A 16,720-nucleotide genomic window follows, 5' to 3' on the forward strand; every position below is an offset into this window, starting at 1 on the left:
AAATCATTGCAGGCAGATTTTATTAAGATATAGTTATATGTACATTATGTCTCTATATAGATAGTTTACAAATATGATTAGTGCTTTCATATAGAGTAAAGTAGTGTTCTTGCTTGATTGATGGAGGAGGCTGGGTAAAGGAAAATGTCTCAGGGACTGTTATTATAGGGAGATATTTAAGAGGAAAACCCTATTTGGTTAATTTCAGGAGAGAATCTTTGAGCCTTCAAGTTATTTTTGTTCCTGTATTGTAATAGTGGGCTTGTATGGTTATTGATTTAAGATAACCATGTTTGGAAGACATATGGGAAAAAACTAGGTTACCTGATATTTACTTAAATAAAAAAACAAAACAAACAACAAACTCAAACAACTACAAGGAACATGGCATTTAAGAAAGGAAAAATACCCCAGTATTTAGTGGTTTACAATACACTTTGATAGAACTTTAATTTTCTTTTATCATTTTGATTATTGGTCAACTATTAATCTAAAAGATTGAATAGTAGTGCCCCATTTGCAGATATGGAAATTGAGATATGACCAGTCATAATATGCACACATCTAATTAAGTTATTTTTATGGAATCCAAACCGACTTTGATTATAGGTACAATACACTACACCACAATGACTATGTTCAGTCTATGTTCCCAGATCTATCATCAAATGGTTTAGCTGTTTTTGGTATAGTCAAATCATGGCTTTGTATCTATTTGATCATTAGCATAATGATAGAGTTGTTCTAGTGATTTCTAAGATCTTTTATTCTTTAAATTCAATTATTTTTTGAAAAGAGAATCTTCCACTCAGGAGACATTTTAATTGCTGACATGCTGCTTTTTGGACTCTCAAAATCTTTATTGGTATCTTGAAAAGAAAGCACCCTTTGGAGAGAAGAGTTCCCCTCCCCCTGCTTTCTAATCTTTTGTGGGATAGAAAATGAACTGAAATCAACTCATCATATGTTATCTTGGACTCTCCAAAGAAGATTAAATTTTTCAACATTGGAAATAATTTTGGATTAAAAGTCCCATGATAGGCTGAATGACTATTGTCCTACCAGGGGGCTAGATAATTTTGGTTTACTACTGGGTTGATTATAGGTTACTGGCTATTTGGAATCAATTTCTTCTTACCCCCTTCTCCTAAGATAACTAGGTTCAAAGCTCAGATCAAGTATCTCTCATTTCTTAAGTAAGGCCTTTCCTAGTCCCTACCTCAGTTACACATCTTCCCTCCTCTAAATAATTTTTCATTTACTTTATGTAAATATTGTGTACACTCTTGTGCAGATGTTTTTTCCTACAGTATGACTGGGGTATAGGAAGAGCCATTTTAGGGCACCATATGCTTTTTGTTCTATATTCTTACCCCAGACTATCTCAAGAATCCAACCTCTGGATGGTGAGGAATGTGGGAAAAAACTATTACTGGGGTTACACTACTATTTACCTGCTTTTTTGCTCTAGTTTTTAGGATGATTCCATACTACTTCCTCTTCATTTTTCCGAAGTTCATATGGTTTGAATGAGATGGAAATCCTCAACTCCATCCCCTCTGAAGAAAGATAGAGAGGTTCTCTAGGATTTACTACCAGACACTATCTCCAGAGACTTCCAGACCTTGTCATCTGTCCTCCTTTTTCCTGAAGTCCCTCAGCATTGTTGTCCTGATTACTTATGCCAAGAACCTCTGAATCTTGTCACATACTCTACTACTGAATTCTTAGCACTTCTTAATATTTCCATATACACCTTGCTAATATATAGTTTCCTCCAATTAAAATATGAGATAAGTAAGATCAGGAAGTATCTGACTTTTTGTATTTGTATTTTGGCACATCATAAATGCCTAATAATTTTTTATTAACTTCATGCATTTATTAATTGATTTATTCCTTCAATTACCCACATACTTCTTGAAGACAAAGATTTTATGTTTATCTCTGTATTCCAGTTCTTAGAACAGTGCCTACATATAACAGATATTTAGTAAATGCTTTTGACTAATTCTTAGCAAAAATTCAATTCATGATTTTTAAAACCTCCCTTTCACGGTAGAGTGCTAGGCTGGTAGTCAGAAAAAGTCCTCTTCCTGAGCTCAAATTTGGCCTCAGATGTGTGACCCTGGACAAGTCCCTTGACATATTTTCTTAAGTTTCCCAATGTGTGAAATGAACTGGAGATAGAAAAGGCAAACAATTTCAGTATCTTTACCAAGAAAACCCAAATGATGTCATGTGGGGTCAAGATGACTGAAAAATGACTAAATACAAGAAAATTGATCTCCATATGCCTTTAAAATTGTGTTACTTAACTGCATAGATTTCTTGAGTGTATATTTAGGCATTCATTTAGTTTTCTAGATAACTATATTATCAGTGCCACTTTCATGTTCTCCTATATTATTTATTGGATCTTGAGGTGCTTGGGTCCAGATATAATTATACTACAACCAGTAATCAAAAGATATTACATACATGTAAGTCCAAAAGCAAAAACATTATCTTTTTCTTTTCTTTTTTTTGGGGGGGGGTTCTGGGAGAACTCTAGTCCCATTGATTAATTTTGTGTGCTAAAAATATTCCACGGTCTAAATTACTTTCTACTTCCAAACTTTGTTTTCTTAACCACAGCCATCCTCCTCACACCAAAACTACCTAGACTTTGACCTTGGAATGGTTAGCTTTGATAGATGCCAACAATCTGGCCTCCATTTGACTTTTTTTGGCTATTTCTAAACCATGTAGTGACTTCTATTTGTTTCTTCCTCTTTTTACTTCTATTTTGGTGCTATCCTATCCCATTAAGAATTTAAGTTTTGAGAGCAGACACCATCTTGGAAGCAGAAAGCGGAGAGGGAAATCAGGAGTCAAGAGTGGGTTGAGGAGAAGGACAAAAGAAGGTAGAAAAGGAGTAGTTTAATAAGGAATTTGGGAAAACAAGTTGGCCCAATGTATATTTGAAAATTGAGTTGTAGTAGTGAATCAAATATAAATCTGTCAACTTTATAAAACCCATTAGGACTGATTCAAGAAGCAATGTTGCCAGTAGATTGAAGTAGAAGTTATATTTTTTATTTTTATTTTTTAAGTTCTTAGCACCTAGCACAATGCTTGGCACATAGTAAAGATTTAATATGCACTGATTGATTCATTGGTTGATTATTAAAGTAGGCATCTTTTTAGTTTTTAAATAGCTTCATTCTAGAGAAACATTCCATTTCATAATTCATGTCATGTTTCATCCTAAGGGATAGTTTTCTCTTCCCTCCAATAATTTAGTTGTTTTTTTTTTAACCTAAAACAAATTAATAAAAAAATTAAAAGTTTTTAAAATATATTATTTGTAATCGATACACAAGTTCACGATTTTTTTACTAGAAAAATTTGTTTCAAGTAAATAAATTATCTTAAATCATTGATGTGTATATGAAAATTAAATAAGAGAAGATATTAGTTTGAGAAATGGTGTCTAACAAGCAAAAGTAAGATAGTTCTCTGTGATGTTATAGAAAAAGAAAGTCCAAGTAGTACACTAACTATTAGTTATTTTTGACTTAAAATTGATCATTAGAAAAATTAATATTCAGAAGTGTAAACAACATTGTAGGCCACAAATTAGCTTCTTAAAACAAAACAAAACAAAACAAAAAACCCCCACTATATTCAACATTGGTCATAGCCACTATAGTCATATCTATATGAAAAAAAAATACAATTTTTTGAAAGGGATAATTATTTATATATAATTTTTTCCCCCCAGAGAACAAATTCCCTTTCTTTTCCCTGGAGATTTCCCCCAAATCTGTTTATCCCAAGAATTTTGATCATTTTGAGAAAATTTTAAATGTAAAAGTTGCCTAATTATCTAGCTGTCCATGGAACGGCCTTGTTTTATTTATAAAGTGTTAACTTTGAAGGAGGGAGGAAGAGGACAAAGAAGATTTGGTCAAATGTTATATTTAATTATAAAAGCAGTTCATGTTAATATAGATATGTATATATTCTAGATATAATCTAACTTTAAAATGCAAATAAAATGTAGAGTTGAGCCAATTATCCAAATAGTTTTTTAAAAAGAATGCTATATATCTATTTCATATTGGAGCAGCATGATTTTTTGTGGTTTATTTTTACAATTGCATCAATTCTCTATTTGATTTTGTACAAGTAGTAGAAATGTGAATATCAAGTAAATATGTATTATGATCCAGGTGAGTATATTTTCTATTAACAAAGCACCTGGGGAGGAGGGTAGGAAGGTTATAATGATTTCTTATCAATTGCCATCTTAGTTATTTTTAACCTCTGTTTAATAAGCAATTATTTCTCAGATACAGAACTATACCATGTATAAAGTTTGCAATTCTATCAAGAAAATTATTATTGAGGGTTTATTTTCCCCCTACCACATGGTTTAATGCTTGCTAAGGATTAAAGATAGAATGAATCAATTTTATGACTGATTTAGATCATTTAAAAATTTTTACACTTTCAGAAAATTGAGATATTTATTTAGTCTTATTAAAAGAATTCAACTCAATTGTTCTTGACAAGTCCCTTTTATTTACATAGCTTTCATATTTACTTGTGCAATATATTATATATATACACTTTTATCTTACATTGTAAATTCAGTGACATTATAAAACTTGACAAATGATAAAAGTTGAAAATTGGCAGAAAATACATCAATCATGTACATTTCTTACTATTTAAAACTTAATATATTTATAGCTTGGTTTTACCTTTTTTTAATCTCCCATTAACTTTGTTTTTACAGTTATCACACTTTTGAAACCCCAGATTGCATTTTCACAAGATATAATCTATATATTTTTAAAATAACATTTTGAATTTGTTCTTCTTGACATCTTTATGTTTGTATGCATTTTGCATCCTTTTTTTTTGAAATTCAAATGTAACAAATTTCAACTTTTTATGTTACATTTTTTTCTTTTTTTGGCTAGTATCTCTCTTTTAATTTTTTTGCAAAACTCTTGTTTTTGAATTCTCTTTTTTCCCTTTATTTTCCTCCTCACTATGACCCCAGGAGCCAACACAAAGAAAAGCGCAGATGATATAACCAGTAATGATCGTGGTGAAGATGAAGGTATTTTTTTGCTTTTTCAAAGCTCAACCCTGATGCATGACTATGATTTTTTTTTTCATTTCAACATCCTTTTTCCCTCCTTACTTGAAAAAAGGAAAGTACATTTTAATGTACTACTTTATTTCTTCTTGTATGAAGACAGTTTTCATTTTTTTTAAATTCCCAGTTAACATAGAGAATGACTTCAGTATCCTTATGTTTTGTAAAGGTTGTTCCTAAAATGTATGAAATAACACAATATTATTTACAAGTGTTTTTTTTTTCTTTACTCTTACAGTGGAAGAGAAAATGGAATTTTAAAACATGCATGTGTACTTCTTTTTCCTCCTTGCAAAAAAAAAAAAAAAAAAAAGTTATTTTGTTAGTGAATACACCTAATATTTTGAAATGGTGACCCTCTCTTTCTCTTTCATTACACATTGTAAATTATAAAATTTTAGGATTCTTAGAGATCTTTAAAAAACAAACAAACAAATCTTCAGGTATCCAATGTTTTCTTTTTTCAAATAGCTTGGTTCTAAAATGTAGTGTATATAAAAATTATATGGTTCACAGTGAAGTACACCAAAAAGTGTTTTAATGAGATATTGTTATTTCTTTCAGGACTATTTTCCTTAGTAGAATTTTCAAGAAAAATGGGAATTTCTAAGAATTTGTAGAGGTCTAAAAAAGCTAGCTATATTCTTTTTTTCTTCTCATTTTTAAACAAAGACAGCAATTTTGAAAATACCTTTCATTGAAATGTTTTGTTTTTTGTTTTTTGTTTTTGCTATGGAAAATTTCCTCTTGAAGGACCTCAAATTATATGACAGACTATACACTGTCTATATACACCAGAGGTGAAATACAAGCCACTTTTTTTTTTTTTTTAAACGATGGAAGGTATGTGGAAACCAAGCAGACAACTAGTACATTATATTTTACCCCTTGGCATGATAAATGATTTTTGTTTTAAAAACAGAATAAGGTTAACTCTAACTTGTAGAAGATGCTTGCTAAAAGAACATTTTTACTCCTCAGTAATGAAATACCTGGAGCTCACTTTATTTACTACAAAGGATGAAGGCCTTTGGTGAACCTCTGGTTCTAGGGTCAGGAGATAATTTAAAGCTGGTAAATGGGGTACTGAGTTATCGCTGCTGGCATAGTGGACTCCTTCAAGGTGCTATTTTATCAATTGCCGCCCTTGTTGATTTCTTCTATAAATCAAGTTCTGGGTGAGGAAAACATTTTGCCCCCATTGCTCTTTTGCTTGGTCTTTTCTTAACATTATTTCACTACTGGCCTCAAGGTTAGAGCCCTGACACTGCCTACAACAATTTTGTAACAAGTCTTCTACACTCTAGAATAATATCATCTTTATCTGGGTCCACCACTTACTCTCCCTTGTGATAGTGAGTCCAGAAAAACCATAATTTTACTACCTGTTAGTGGTAGGTTTTTCCATTCCTCTTATTCCAATAATTTTCTTATAATGTTTTTTCTTCCCATAATAATAATAATAATAATTATTATTAATTTTAAGGTGTTACTTTCAAAATACTCAAAATGCAGCTATTACCACTATTAAAAATGTTATCTGATTTACATTTAAAACCCAAAAGGTATGGTTTATTTGAAACTGATGGGGCATGTTTATTACTTCCTCAAGTGAAAGAAAACCTTGTTCTATTTTTCATTAAAGGTAAGAGATGTTAATCTGATACACACACATACAGACACACACACACTACTCCTTCCCCATTTTCTCCCAATGTACTCTCCTCATACCTTCTTCTCAGATAAATGGGCTTACTTACCATTATATTAATACTAATTAGATAAAAATAGGAGAATGATTGGAAAGCATAATGCAAAGGAAGTTTAGTTGACACTTTAGAAGAGATATTTTTGCAGGGGATGATTTTACAGGGCTTTGAATTTTCTGTTGCGAAAGTAATAGAAATTAATTTTGAAATGCATTATATGTGTATGCATTACACTCTTTCATGTACCTTACTGTGAACAACATTTTAGAGGCACATTTTTTTAGCATGCTTTGCGTAGTACTGAATCTGCCTTTTTTTTTTTTTAATCATTGAATACATTTCTAAATTATGTAATTATAATTTACTTCATAGTTTTAATCATTGTAAAGATTCAATGAAGGATATGGTCATTTTCAAAAAAGAGAGAAAAAAGTTTTACATTTATTTCTCAATTCAAGAGATTCATTAAAAGCACATACAAGTACATTATGTATAACAGCAGAATAACACATGTATAAATATCTGCCCTTATTTGAGAGATTCAACTTGTCTGTAATTTTTAGTTAAACAATTATCTGGTAACAATGAAAGATTAATTAGCTTTCTCAAGGTCATAGCTAGTCTACATTAGAGACAGAATTTCTACTCAACTCTTTTTGACTCTAAAATCTTTCCTCTGTTCATTATGCCATATTATTTCTCTTGAAACTGTTTATAGAGGTTTAATTTAATAAACTGAAGATTTACTAAGTACTTCCATTGGCAGAGAGATTTCAAATTGGAAGCATGGCATCCCAAAATTAATTGTTAGACAAAGATGATACCTAAGGTCACTTCCAGCTCTAAATACAGTAAGCCTGTTAAATTAGAGAAAATTATATATGGTAGAATTCTCTTATTCTTCATTTTTTATAAAATTATTCTAGAATGGCTATAGCAGTTAGCTATATGTTTTCATTAGGCTAAGTTGAAGATTTTAGCTTTTCAAAAAAGCATACTCAAATTAGAAATAGATTTCAATTATCAGAGATAATTCTAAAATATTCTTTATTTTTTTTCCCTTCAGTGTATAAAGATGCATCACTAAATGTTCAAAGTACATGTGCAACAGGAAATTCTGTCATCACCAGAGGGACTTAACATTTATAAAGACAGATTGGATGATGAATTTTTTTTTTTCATTTCAACACTAGAAACTATCATTTCAGAAAGAAAAAGACTTCTTTTGCTCAGATAATAATTTTTATGTATTTCTAAGCTCTTGAGAAGCAATGCTTATTTTGCACCTTCATCATTTACTGTGTCCACCATGCCATTTCTAGTTTTAAAAGTTTTAAGCAATTACTTTTATTCTATGAAAAGATGATAACTATATTCAGATAAGTTCAAATTTTGCAATAAAAATTCTAAAAATAATTGAATAGAGTTCATAAATTATAACTCATATATATCTTCAAATTATGTTATTTGAGATGGAACATTGTGAAGAAAAATGTGCTTTAAGCTTATATATATGCATGTGTATGTATACACTATATACAAACACATATAAATACACCCCCTTTTCCAGACATTTCCCTGGTTTCCCTAATGGAAGAGAATTTCTAATTGCATTTAACACAGTATGAATTGTATAACAAAGGCAGAGAATATTAGAGTAATAGCACTTTTAGTGCCTCATATAAGACTACAAGGATACAAGTGATGATGAAATCAACTCTCAATTGTTAGATGAATGCTTTTCTACATATTTAAGTTAAAGCATGTAATTTGGAAAATAAAATATTGCTTTATTGTATTGTTCTTGCTTGAATCTTTTTTTCCCCAGACATTCATGATCAGAACAGTAAGAAGCCGGTCATGGTCTATATCCATGGTGGGTCTTACATGGAGGGAACTGGCAACATGATAGATGGAAGCATTCTAGCAAGCTATGGAAATGTCATTGTCATAACCCTTAACTACAGACTGGGAGTTTTAGGTAAGTTATTCTCTTATAATAGTAAAAATGAGTAATGGGGGTGGGGATAATTTATTGTCTTTGGATTATTTTAACTCCTAGAAAAAATCATTTTCCTCTGCATGTATGATGTTGAGTAGGCTTGCTTTCTTTGAAGTAAAAGTTAAAATCTGAATGCTAACTCTTAGCTTTATACTTAGATATGTTTTGTTTTTCTAAGACAAACAAATATGTATGCTTTTTTTTACAAAGTTAATTCTCTTTAAAATTACCCTGTCTTTTCATACTTATTCAATTCAATTAAATTTAAAAACACATTTTCTGCCTTGGGGCAGTGTTAATATTATTTTGATCAGCACTGGATAATATGTCCACATTTGGCAGAAAAAAAATTATAAACATCAAATGAAATTCAGAATCATTTCCAAATATTGTAATAGGAACTTCAGCCTTTATCAGAAGACAAGCAAGTCACTAATCATATTTCCCAGTTGTTTCTGGTTAGAATCTGGTTATCTTGACCTACATGGTTTTCTTTCCAAATCACTGTTACACATCATGTGTTATAGAATTGGATTTTTAATTGGTACTTTTTTTTTTTTTTTTTTTAACAATTTAGAATATAAAGATATTGATAATATAAATGGAAACTTCAAGACTTAAATGTGTTGCTATTTTCCTTTTATTTTTATTTGTCATTCTGTATCAGGGATGGGCAAACTAAGTTTTATTTCAACATTTACCTTTCATGAGTCAGAGAGGTGTTTTCCCTAGTTCTGCTGTCTACAGTTGTATTTTTATAATCAGTAATGAAGGTGTCTTTTATACTTACCTTTGGTGGAACACATATATTATGCAATGCATGTGCATTTAAAGGACAGAAAATATATGTTTTTAATGTTCTATATTTTGGTTGAAAATGCCTGATTTTAATTCTAATAATAAATAAATGATTAAAGACATGCATCTGAGAAACATAATAGTAATTTATTTTATAAATAAGTAGATATTATTGACAGAATTTTAATTTTAAAATGCTAATTTCATTTGTATAACATTTCATAGTAATTGTATTATCAATTTGCATTGTATGGTAAACTAGACATGTATGAAAAATTATGGAAATCCTAATTTAGAAATCTCAGACAAAACTGACAATACATTTTCACAAAATTGATCCACTTCAGATGATGTTAAATCATTTGAAATGTATAAATTAACTTTTATTCCAAATCATAGTGTTTAAAACCCTTTTTTCCCCCTTCTTCCTTCCTAATCTCTTTTACTTCTTCCCTCCCTCCTTGCAAACTTCTTTTCCTTCTTCCTTATTTCCTTTGCTTGCTTGTTCCCTCCCTCCCTTTTTTATTTTCTTCCTTCTCCTTCTTCCTTTTCCTCCCTTCCCCCCTTCATTTTTAACTCTCTCTCTTCTTTCTATTTGTGACTTATTTTAGGGACTTCCCCCCCCCTAATTATTTTTTAAAAATGAATCCTTTCCTTTAATTATCGATATGGTTTCCAGAATAGTCTGACTAGTTAAAAGACTTCTTGTTATTGCTTTGGCCTTGTGTAATTGAAACAGGAAATCAAGTTTCTTTTCTTTTCTTCATTTTACACAAAAGGCCCATTCTAACAAAAAAACAGAGAAAGAGGACAATCTTGTGGGTCACTTTACAAATCAGTTTCAAAAGGAGCAGTGTATTTTACTGCATGTAGTTATATCAAGCTTGAAAGAGCCTTTTGGTTCTGTTTTCCAAGTGAAACTATGCAAAGTTTGCCAGCATTATTATGTTGTACATATGATATATTTATATTATTTATAATGCTGGACTTCAGAAAAAAAAAAAAAAACTTTTTCTGTGAACATTGATTATTTTATTATTTTAAGAGGGTCTAATAATTCCTCTTTTGCTTGCTAAGCATTTTTTTTTGTTTTTAACATACAAATTATTTCTATCATAATGTGCCAAAAATTACTTTTTGAAAAAAAATTTAAAATTAAATATTCATTTATATTAGAAAATTAAATTTTTTTTTCTCCTCACAGATCCAGAGTTCTTAAAGCTTGAAAGTCTTAGGATACCATAAGTAATATCTTTAGGAAAGAATGAAAAAAGAGGATTTAGTCAAGCTTTAGATATGATTTCATCACTACTATGGAATGATGAAAGATACAAAGCAATTTTTTTTGTTTGAGTCAAATACTGTTGTATTCAATAATGGTTAGTTGTGTGATGGGTTTTGAAATTTTTTTAAGTTTCATGTTTTTGTTTCAGATCATGAGCTTTAGATGTAAGATATTTGTAATAAAATCATTTTTTCTAGACATCGTTTTAATACCTATCTGTGTATTTCATGAAAGGTCAAAAAATAAAGTTGACAAAGTATATTTTCCATTCATGTATATAGATATATAGATATATACATTATTATGCATTAAATGCAAATACTGTGCATGCATTTGCTATTTACTATATAATACGAATCCCGAATATAATATAATCATATACACATATATGATCTCATAATATAATAAATTATAACACATAGTGTTATAGAAATTATAATTTTATATAGGTTTAAAACATTTTTTAAATAGCTCATATATAAGTATCACATGTTTTTATAAGTAGTGGTAAAATCAAATTAAATCAAATGAATGGCAAAATAAATCCTAAAGAAATTTTATAATCAGGAAGCACCTCAGGAGACCTGGCTTCTAGCTCTGGCTCTGATCCTAAACAGTACAGTGACTGCTTTTGGGCTTATATCAGTTCAAGGTCTTCATCAATTAAAAAAAAAAAAAAAAAAAAAAAGGTTAGATTAGATTATCATTCAAGTACCTTTCTTCTTAGCAATTCTATGACCATGAAATGTAAATAGTGCTTGTGTATCTCAATTGGTTTCTTCCCCATTAAAAAAAAAAAAAATGCCTTAAACAAATCACAGTAAAATCAACTAAAATAATAGAGCTAATAAGTAATAGGGGAAAAAATAAATAAAGCTAGATTTGTTTTCCAGTACATACGTGTTTTATTATTATTATTTTTAAAGGCATCTCATCAAACTTCAACTCTCATTGATTCAGCAAACTCCCAGACTGCAAAACTTAATGGCAGTAATGTTTATTATTCCTGAGCTCTCTCAGATTTGTCCAATTTAGCATTTTAAATGACCAGGTAAAATGGTTTTGAAGGTGATGGAGGGTTGAGTAGGGTGGAGAGAGCAGTGCTCTGCCTTTAGGAGCAGTTGTGAAATTTAGGAGGAATCAAAGGAGTATTGTGAAAATAAGTGGAATAACAAAAGTAAAAGCACTCTGCAAACTGTGATGCACCAAACTAGGGTAAGTTGTTTTTATCTTATTTTGTGGACAGATCTTAGATATCATCATCCAGGCTTCAGCAAACCAAACTCCTTTTGTTTTCAAATATGTTAGTGTTGACTGCCATCTATCTTTTGTGACTGGCTGAAGAAAGAGGTCAGTATTTCCAGATCAGTAATCTCATACTTCTACCTAGTATTTGACGTAAAATATATATATCAAAATGATTTCTGTTTTTTTGCAATTGTTTGTTTGCAATTGTGTGTAAAACCTGAAGATAAAAATCACTTTGTGCTGCTTGAACTCAAGTTTTGTCCAAAGTGTTTGATCAAGAGATATGTATTTCTCCCAGATAGGTAACCATGATTGGATTGTCTCTTGGTGTTTTTTCACAGGTTTTAGGACATTACATTTGAGATTTAATTATGTTTAATTTAGTTTCCAAATCCAACTCATTTCAGAACAGCTTCCTGTGTCTTCTTCCTAAAAATGCTGTGAAGAGTTTGTAGGATGTGAACATGACTTGAAGATATCTTTCCCCCTATACCTTATCCGTCTCTCTCTCCATTATGCCAAAACCATCTGTCACATCCCAAATATACAATTAAGCTCAACTTGCTATTACCCAATTCCTACAGATTTGTACCTTGAGGAAAAAGCTGCTTCAGGACAGATGTACTAATACTTTGCCCTTATATCCCTGTTTGTGATATTGTCTTGTCATTTAATGCTCAGTATGGTTTACTAATGGGAAAGGATGCTAAGTAATACATTTATGTTCAACTCTAAGATCTGAGTCCAACAGGCTTGTAGAAAAAAAAATGGGGTCTCATTAACTTGATTTGTCAAATAAGCAACTATACTGAATTGTCATATAATTGCAATTCATAGGTAAAAGATGAATTGATCCCCTCTCTAGTTCTGGCAGATCTGAAGCCCAGCTCTTTGTAGGAAGCTATTTGTTTGAGAGGTGTGTGAGTGCATACAGAAAGGATGCTTAGAGGGAAACTCACCAGTACTTCACAGCTGCCCCTCCTTTCCCCCTCACCCTTTCCAAGCAAAGGGAAGATGGGAAGGGTTCTGATTATCTGCACAATTGCACCTGTTTTCTTTAACAATGCTTATTTATCAGGCTTTTAAAAAAGTGGTTATTAGATACTAAAAACTAAGATTAAGAGGAAGAGAGATTCTTTAAAAGGTTATATAAGAGCAACTACAAAGCATAGTGGTTAGAACAGTGAAGTTTAAATCAGAAAAGCTCTGAATTTGAAATATGCCACATATGTTTAACTAGCTCTGTGTCCCTAGAGAAGTCTTGTAATCTCTCTTCCCCTACATTTCCTTTTCTGAAAAAAAAATGAGGACTATAATAGAACAAATCTTAAAGAACTACATAAATATGTGTTTACTATCAACATTGTCATTATCAGTAGTTTTTTCTGCCATTGTAGAACTTACCTCATATTGTTGTAGATCAGATTCAAATGATAATAGTTCAATAATTCAGATTTGAAGCTCATAATGTGATAATACACCGTGGATAATAAATTAAAGGGAAAAAAAAAAACTTTATTTGATAGGTTAAAAGAATCAGTTTAAAATAATATGAGATTAAAATAAAATATTACTCAGTTTCTCTTCCAGAATCAGCACTGAAAAAAGAACTCATGTTAAGTCTTAAGTCTCTGATACTACTAATGACAGAGCAAAAAACAAAACAAAACAAAACAAAACAAAAAAACAAAAAAAACCACCACTTTCTGAAAGGGCCAGCTTGGTTCACTTGTTACATGTAAAGATTAGGATTTCACATGGTTTTATCTATAGAAAAATAGTCAGAAAATGAAAAATAGAAAAGCAGATACAAATCTTTTCTTAGGAGTGTTTTCCTCTCTGTAGCATTACCCAACAGAAAATAGTTTCTACCACTAGAAAATATACACAATGTACTTAGACTATATTGTAACACATGTAAAATGTATGGTATTGCCTGTCGTCGGGGGGAGGGAATAAGGGAGGGGGGGTAATTTGGAAAAATGAATACAAGGGATAATATTATAAAAAATATATATATATAATAAAAAAAATTAAAAAAAAAAAAAAAAGAAAATATACACAAATACAGCTAACTATAATTAACAAAGTGGCATAATAAATGTATTAGAGGAATTAAAAAAAAAAATACTATGAGAGGTTCAAAGAAGAGGGTCAATACCACTAGGGAAAATCAGTGAAGATTTCTTGGAGGAGGTAAGATTTGAATTGGGTTTCAGAGGAAAGACAAAAATTCCAAAGTGGCAGGAAGAACCAATATATTAAATATGCACAAGCAAAGAAGCTCATATCATTTTTATTATCTTTGGAGGAGACAGCAAAGTCAAATATGACTAGAGGGAAACATATAATAAGATAATTTAATAAATAAGGTGGTACCAAATTATGGAAGACCTTAAATGTCAAACAAAAATATGTGAATTTTAATTTGATATTAAAAGGAAGCTAATGAATATTTTTTGAGTAAAGGAATGAAATAATTCAATTGTTTTTGCATTTGTTGTTATTTTTCTTCTAGGAAATGTGTGTTGATAAAAGAATTCTTACTATTTAATCATAAGAAACAGACAGAAATTTCAGGTAGAGCTCAATTCAAGAAAATGTTTATAACAGTGAGCAGATGTGGCTATGCTAGTTATTTATAAGACAAATACCTTTCATAAAGTTTTTTCCCTCCCACTTATTACAAAGAAAGGTAAAGACTAAAACTATAAAATTGGAATAGCAGTATTCATCATGTTGATTTTATTCAAAGATCTTGAGGCTTCTATTGTGAAAAAATCCTTCCATTTAAAATAGGGTTACTAGACTGATAAATTAGAAGAATGAGATGAGTATGATTCACTTAGTTTTTACTCAACCTTTTGATATTGTCTTAAGCTCTTTTTGTGGACTGAATTGAGATATACTAGCAAGATACCACAGTTTGGTGTACTTGGAACTGATTGAATAGCTGGATTCAGGGCATTTTCTAATGTTTTGATTTCAGATTGGAAGGAAATCCCTAATCCAGTGCCTCAGGCATTTATACTTGACCCTGTCCTATTTAGTATTTATCCATATCTTAGATGAAGCCATAAAAAGAGATCAGATTATTTTTATACAATTTGAATAGAAAAAGGAATCAAAATGTTTTTCACAAACTAGTACATTGTACTTAGAATATCTAATCTCATTCTAGGACTAATATCCCTATGTCTCTAAGGTGGGAAAGTGGAAATCAAAGACATGTTAAAGCAGTCAGTCCTATTTCTGTTGTTTCCTAAAGACACTCTCTCTCTCTCTCTCTCTCTCTCTCTCTCTCTCTCTCTCTCTCTCTCTCTCTCTCTCTCTCTCTCTCTCTCTCTCTCTCTCTCTCTCTCTCTCTCTCTGTGTGTGTGTGTGTGTCTGTCTCTGTCTCTCTCAGTCTTTGTTTCTCTCTGTGTCTTTCTGTGTGTGTTTGTGTGTGTGCCTGTCTGTCTCTCTGTCTGTTTCTCTCTTTTGATTTCTTCCCAGTAGGGTCTGAAGCCACATATGTTCTTTTGCAAAAAAAGAAGAAATATAGTCTTCTCCCACATTCTTAAGTCAACTCTGCCCTTAACATTAAGATACAACATCAAATTATCCTTATTACCAATCCTTATTACCAATGAGGAGATTTCTTTGCAAATCATCCAGGCTTGAACCCTGGGAAATACACTAAATCCAGTACATTGAAATAATTAGATACAAATAAAGTGTTATAATAGAGCCAAAATTAGCTTCAAAAGTATAAGAATGAGGGGGTATGTCTTGATAATGGCTTATATGAAAAACATCTGGGGAATTTAAAGAAACCCTAAACTCAAAAAAATTAGTAGCACTGATTTAGAAGTTGATTCAGTAAAAGGTATATTGAGCCTGAAGGCAGGAAGACATGAGTTCAGATTAAATTCAGGCAAATTAGCTAGGTGACCCAGGGTATATCATTTAACCTCTCCTTACTTCAGTTTCTATTTTTGTAAATTTGGCCTTTCCCATGCTTGCTGTGAGAATAAAATGAGATAATATTGATGAAACTCTTTGCAAACCTTAAAATGATAAATGAATGGCAATCATAATAATGAATTTAAGACATAAACTTTGGTTTAATCAATATAGGAAACATTTTCTCAACTGTGTGCTCCAATAATAGGAAGAGTTGTTTCAGGAACTAGTCATGGATACTTTTCAAGCACAGACTTCATGAATCCTTTTTGGGGGTATATTGTTAAAACCATTCCTATTTAGGTATGCATTGTACTTCCTAACTTCTGAGGTGCCTTCCATATCTAAATTTTTATTATTCTATTTCTCTCTCCCCCTTTTAACTATCTTGGTTTTAAGGTCCCAGGATTTTGTTTGTTCTTTTTATTCAATAGAAATATCAAATGTCCTACCTTCTCTTTAAATGTTTCAATTTAATGGCCATCTCTGTTCATTAGAAAGAAAGTATAGTTATTGGCTATCTTTGTGCATTGGAATGGGGATGTAGTTTTTTACCTCATTTAACTATTTCCTCCCTC

General features: G+C 30.8%; 1 protein-coding gene across 2 annotated transcripts in view; it reads left to right on the forward strand.

The window, feature by feature from the left end:
• The window catches only part of NLGN4X (neuroligin 4 X-linked), a 454,011-nt gene that overhangs the window by 261,726 nt on the left and 175,565 nt on the right, over nucleotides 1-16,720 (forward strand). The window contains exons 4-5 of one of the 2 annotated variants that reach the window (XM_074300200.1): nucleotides 5,057-5,116; nucleotides 8,693-8,845. In XM_074300200.1, the coding sequence (XP_074156301.1) occupies nucleotides 5,057-5,116; nucleotides 8,693-8,845 (213 nt within the window). The remainder of the gene's footprint in view (nucleotides 1-5,056; nucleotides 5,117-8,692; nucleotides 8,846-16,720) is intronic. The other variant, XM_074300201.1, reaches the window with a different exon arrangement.

Source organism: Sminthopsis crassicaudata, chromosome 3, assembly GCF_048593235.1.
Source record: "Sminthopsis crassicaudata isolate SCR6 chromosome 3, ASM4859323v1, whole genome shotgun sequence".
Lineage (NCBI taxonomy): Eukaryota > Metazoa > Chordata > Mammalia > Dasyuromorphia > Dasyuridae > Sminthopsis > Sminthopsis crassicaudata.